Source organism: Poecilia reticulata, chromosome 3 (genome assembly GCF_904066995.2).
Source record: "Poecilia reticulata chromosome 3, P_reticulata-male-v2, whole genome shotgun sequence".
NCBI classification, from domain to species: domain Eukaryota; kingdom Metazoa; phylum Chordata; class Actinopteri; order Cyprinodontiformes; family Poeciliidae; genus Poecilia; species Poecilia reticulata.
In genome coordinates this window covers 20172521-20178581 of record NC_088832.1, presented here as the reverse complement: position 1 = coordinate 20178581, position 6061 = coordinate 20172521, and the positions used below count along the sequence as shown (strand labels likewise).

The following is a 6061-nucleotide window of genomic DNA, read 5'->3' as shown; positions in this document are numbered from 1 at the left end:
ATTTACACAAAATGTAGTCTGATATTAAACTTGTGGCACCACAACTAAGAGCCACCATTACATTTTATTTCATATGAAGCAAAATGTATGAAATTCGACATGAAATCTATCTAGCTATCTGGCTAGCTAGCTATCTGATTGATGCAATGCCGATGAGGATAAATAATTAACACACACTTTTTCATCATCAAAAAGTGCAAAGAACACCATTTTATTCATAACTTTTATAATGTTTTATTATCTTAAGTGTTATTTTTTTCAAATGCTACGGTGGTATGCATAATTTTGAACCGGTCAAATCTCGGAGCTGCTCCTTTAAGAAAACTACGACCACTTGTTTTCACGCATGCGCGCACTGTGAGTTTTAAGTCACGTGGGTGGTGTGTTCCTCTTCCTTACTGCACATCAACTGGGTGAGTGTCTGTTCTCTGATTTCAGGTTGTTTAAGCTGAAATTGACACACCGCAAACAGGTTCCATTTGTTTCTCTGAGGGAATAAGTTTTAGGGAAATACAAATCTTTTTGGGTTTTGAAAAGTCCGTCTGTGACACGCTTGGACGTCACACAATATAATTATGACATGTTTTCATTATCCTCGCAGCTCGTACGATTTTCCTCGGTCGCTTATGTGCATTTTTCAGAACATAATTGAAAATCTCAAAACGACTTGTTCAATTTTTGTGCACAAAATTAAAGCAGTTTTCTCATTTCTGTGAACAAATTGCAACTGCCTTTGTATTTCCATGTAAGTGGTTATGTACAATTATACTGACAACATGACGAATAAATTTGACAAACACAATGAAACAAGTATTTCTCATTCTGAGGCACTGTCGTGTTTATCGACAAGTGATTTTTAGGGATGAATTGAGGAAACTGGATTTAGCAGGTAATTCATGCTGTTTTGCTGTTTGTACTAGTTGTTCAGAGAAATGCGCTTAGTGTTTTGCAAATGTCGAAAATGATTCGAGAAAAAAAGCGTCTTTAATTTTGAGCAAATAAGTAGTTTTGGTAATCGCAATTGACTTAAAAGGACAGTATTATGTAAAATATACTTTTTTGAGCTTTACATCATTATATAATGTTATTCCTTCATCAAAAATATACCTGGAGAGTTATCTAAAATAATAATCCTAATAGTTATAACATTGTTTTTGCTCTACAGGTGTGGAGAATGAGCTCAAGCTATGGCACGAGAAGAAAGGTCCGACAGCAGCAGCTCTTCAGCAGCTTGGTGCCGTCTGATCCTGAAACGCAGGCAGAGATCCAGGATCTCTTTAACAAAGTTAAAACCTTTCAGAAGCCGGTGGGTGAGGAATGGCGCATCCCCGACCCTAATGTTGCTCTCAAACACCCGGCAGAGGACCACCGACACCTGCAGGAGCTGAAGGCGTCTCTGAATGCTGTGAAGAACCAGCTCAGTGACAAGAACATACAAGTGTGGCACCAACACACCAATTCCACCAACCGAGCCGGGAAGGTGATCGCCGCCGTTCGCTCGGCTGCCAACGCGGAGATCTGCACTCAGGCCTGGTGCAAGTTCTACGAGATCCTGGGGACCTTTGACCTTCTGCCAAAGGAGGCGCTTCAGAACGGGGAGCTGAACTCCGTCCATCTCTGTGAAGCTCCAGGAGCGTTCATCACCGCTCTCAACCACTACATGAAAACAAACGAGTCCACCCGCTACTGCGACTGGGGTTGGGTCGCCAACACCCTCAACCCGTACCACGAGGCCAACGGCGGGAGCACAACCATCGCGGACGACCGGCTGATCGCCAACACGCTGCCGTGGTGGTTCTTCGGCTCCGACAACACGGGGAACATCATGCTCCAGAAGCACCTGCTGGATCTGCAAGTGTTTGCGTCCAACATGCGGCAGGTCGACGTGGTGACGGCCGACGGAAGCTTCGACTGTCAGGAGAACCCGGACGAGCAGGAGGCGCTGGTGGCGTCGCTGCATTACTGCGAGGCCGCTGCAGCGCTGCTCCTCCTGAACCCCGGTGGCTCCTTCGTCCTGAAGATGTTCACGCTGTATGAACACTCCTCCGTCTGCTTGCTCTACCTGCTGAACTGCTGCTTCCGCTCCGTCAGTGTCTTCAAACCCGCCACCAGCAAAGCCGGGAACTCCGAGGTTTACGTCGTGTGTTTGAACTACGAGAGCAAGGAGGAGGTGAGGCCTCTGCTCTCCAAACTGATCCGAAATTATGGCCCAAGTCTGGCTGACAGAGAGGCGCTGTTCCCCAGCTCGGTCATCCCAGAGACGTTTCTGAAGCAGCATGAGGAGTTATGCTCCTACTTCCACACCCTGCAGGTGGAGACCATCGGTGAAAACCTGCAGCTGTTTGAAGGGATGAGCACAGAGAGGAGGCAGCGGCTTGACCACATCAGAGACTGTGTTGTGCATGAATACCTGCAGCGCTTCCAGGTACTTCTATATGACCCTCTAAAACAACCCAACTGCTTAAACTTGTTGCCAAAAAAATGTCGGTGTTTTTTTTTTATTAATCAATTCATTTATTTATTTTTTGCCGTCTAGAAAACGAGCCGTTTCAAAAACCTTCCTGTTGTTAATCGCATTCCATTGGCACTTTTCTGTCACCTTTCAACCTGAGCCAAGTCCAACCCTTCAGCCCAACCCTGTTACCTAGCAACCCAAGCTGAGCTCCAGCACATTTGGTCAGCTGGTTTTACTGCTGTATGCGCTGCACAATGGCTACTGGAAAAGACAAGTGTTTTGTTCTTGTCTTACCACTTAGAAAGCACTTACTGCATTATTGTTGGTTGTGCAGGAGGCTCCACTTCTACTTTTTAAAGATTTACAGTTGTGTCATTGAGTATCTTTCTGCAGTGTGTATAAAGTGTGAGTGTAAATGTTGGTTTGGCATGGCCAGCAGCAGAATATTTGGATTTAGCAAGAAGTCATTTAAAACAGGGATTTACTATTTAAAAAACAGACAAAAATAATCATGTATCTGACTTTTAACCAGTCTCTAGTGCAGTGGTTCTTAACCTGGGTTCGATCGAACCCCAGGGGTTCGATAAGTCGGTCTCAGGGGTTCGGCGGAGCCTCTGCCGCGGAGGTAAAGACACACTTGTGTAAAGTCGTGATGACGCGCCCCGCTTTACCATCACTGGCTGCAGAGGATCACGTTACATTGCTTAGCTAATCAGAGCTGCGGAGGAGCACTGATTGAAGGAGCTCCTCTCAACATGAATTTGAACTGGTGTCTTTAATTACTTCAGCAAAGCTCACAGTTTTTACCAAATTCTATAGTCTAAATCTGCTCCTTAGTCGCATCTTTTCGGGGTTGGTACTGCCTCTAGTGGTGTGGGGGTGATAACAGCTAATATAATTACATTACTAAATCAGAATACCGCAAAGTATTTTGTGTGTCGGGGGGTTTGGGATAAGAAGGGTTCGGTGAATGCGCATATGCAACTGGGGGGTTTGGTACCTCAAAAAAGGTTAAGAACCACTGATCTAGAGGTTTATCTTCTACTAGTTAATCTTGTCACATCTGGATGTTAATTGGATGTTAATTGTGGTGTGCAGGTGAGCTTTCTTCCCAGGAGCCGGTGGATTTCCAGGAACACTGTGAGTCCCGCCTGCTGCAGCGTGTCGGCGGGCCGACCTCTGGGCCAGAAGAAGCAAACCGGCTCCTTCAACGAGCGCAAGGAGCTGCTGAACCTGAGCTGGAGGGAGCGAATTGAGCGGAGCTGCCAGGCTGCACTGATACAGAGTCACTGCACTGAGGACAGAGGGCTGGGCTGCGTGTTAGAAGGACCCCGCTCCAGCTGCTTTGTAGATTCATGGTATGTTGTAACAGGAGCTGCACTGCCTGCAGTCAGGAACTCTTCATTCTGTGACTCAGCGCTGTTGAACCACCTGAATGAAGCCCTGCAGGATGCAGCGGTGGACTGGACTCTAGTGACCCCCTGCTGCTCCTGCCGTGTTGCTTGCACTGCCTCCATTTTGTCTGAAGCTAAAGGTGTTGAGGGGAGCAAAGAGAAGAGGCAGTGTCTGGTGTTCGACAGCCGCGCAGCGTGGGCTGCTGCTGCTGCTGAGAGCCAAGTAGATGATTTAGTTTTGACGTTCAGTGAAGAGCCTTCATTTCCCCAGAGAGGCCGCATCCTGCTGCACGACGGCGAGCCTCTGTACCAGCAGCAGCTGCTGGGATGTGTCCTGCTTGCCCTCCAAACCCTGAGTGCCGGGGACACCCTGCTGCTGCGGGTGTTTTCTGCCCTGACTCGAGTCACCGCCGCCGCCGTGTTCTGCCTGCACGCATGTTTCCGCTCCATCTCCTTCAGGTGTCCACCCCCATCCGGCGGAGTCGGGGCCTTGCTGACGTGCATCGGCTTCTGCCCCGAAGCGGCCGCTCCGATGCTCCAGGTTCTCAGTGACGTGCAGAGCAGCATCCAGCAGCTGATTGGAGGAGAAGGAGACAAGGGGGACAACCGAACACACGCAGGTGACAGACAGGTACTGCAGTTTGTTCCCATGGAGGAGCTGCTGAAGGGAGGACTAACGGAGTTCCTCTGGACCATGAACTCTGAAATCACCCAGCAGAAGCTGCACCTCCTGCTGCAGGAGGCAGCTTGCTGAGTCTAAGGCTGCAGCGGATTATCACTCCAGAACAATGTGACATGTCCGTTTTTATTTTTCTAACACCAACAAACAGAAAAACAAAACTAAAGGTGCAGTCCAGTGGGAAAAAGTAAGTTTTACTTCTTGAATTTAATTATATAAATCAGAATTATGTAGAGAACACTGCAAATACACAAAATTGTACCAAGTAAGTTTGAGATATACTACAAAACAATCATGATGTCAATATTGACCTGAATCATTGTGATTATTATTACTTTAACATTCAGCTTGCCTTTCATAGTTCTGAAACTGAATTCAGCAACCAAATTTTTAAACTGTCAATCTTCAAAGTTGAATCTTTCCCCATTTTGAATAAACGGTGAACACATGTATAATCTCTAATAATTTTCTTTTCAAAGCAGAAAAGATGCAGCTGTTGATATTATGTTGCACCCGTTGAGCTAATTTGTGAAACTGTTAAGTACAAAGATTCACCTTTATTTGATTAAGATTCATAAGAGCTGAAACAATTTGATCAAACATGATAAATGATCATTTGCAATTGATTTGAGGTTATCTGATCACGTCGGTGCTCCTGATGTTTGAGCGTCCAACGTGTCAAATTAATTTAACCTTGTAAATTTCTTTTACTCCTTGTCATATGTGAAGCTGCAGGCGAGAGCTAAAACCAAGCCTTGCAGCTTGAAAATGCAGATTATTCTCAGAAGATGATCAGCAGAACTGATCTGTGATTAAACGGAGCTGAATAATAATCAGTTATAAAATCTTCTGCACGAAACAAAGAGGCTCTGCGTTTCCCCCCGAAGTGCCTGTTGTTTTTGTTCCGATTTATTTTCTTCCCACGATGCTAAAGATGTTTTAGCCGTCATGGATGTTGACGCTAAATTCCTGTTAACTCTTTTAATTTCAGTTTTTTATGCTTAGGGGAAGACAAAGCGCACTAATCTGTTTTATTTATCATGAAAGGCTTTGTTCTTATAGCGCTGAGTTTAGTTTATTCTGTTTTGTAAGAGTCTGTATAACTTATTTTCTTAAGAAAAAATAAAAATGTGCACTGAAATAAACTGCTGTTGAGGCTGATTAAATATTGTTTGTTTGCAATACAGGACCGTAATGAATATTTAATTCTTTTGCCTCAAAATATTCAAAACATTGACTATAAAAAACCCTTAAAGAAGGAAAAACTCATATTTTCACTACTGATAAAAAAAATAATTCCATTCATTCATGCAGCCCCATCATATAGGACAAATATTAAATCTGCATTGCAGATTATCTGTATTAACATGAGAATGGTGTAAATGCAGGTTTTCTGCTCTGGAGATCTGTTGTATTTTTATTAAAACTGCACAATTTTAGAAAACATGACATTGTGATCTTATTTTATATAACCCTGAGTAATTCACATTTTTCTTTCTACTCTTCTTTCGACAACATCACAACATCTTTCTG

General features: G+C 44.5%; 1 protein-coding gene across 2 annotated transcripts; it reads left to right on the top strand.

Annotated features, from left to right (window-relative positions):
- The first annotated feature begins 282 nt into the window (after positions 1 to 282).
- cmtr2 (cap methyltransferase 2) lies at positions 283 to 5673 on the top strand. 2 transcript variants are annotated; one of them, XM_008405427.3, is made up of 4 exons: positions 283 to 413; positions 1166 to 2170; positions 2312 to 2425; positions 3554 to 5673. In XM_008405427.3, the coding sequence occupies exons 2-4, from the start codon at positions 1175 to 1177 to the stop codon at positions 4601 to 4603; spliced, it is 2160 nt and encodes a 719-aa protein (XP_008403649.2). In that variant the 5' UTR covers positions 283 to 413; positions 1166 to 1174; the 3' UTR covers positions 4604 to 5673. The 2 variants fall into 2 exon arrangements, with proteins under 2 accessions (XP_008403649.2, XP_008403647.2); XM_008405425.3 differs by having other exon boundaries at positions 284 to 413; positions 1166 to 2425.
- The last annotated feature ends 388 nt before the right edge of the window (positions 5674 to 6061 follow it).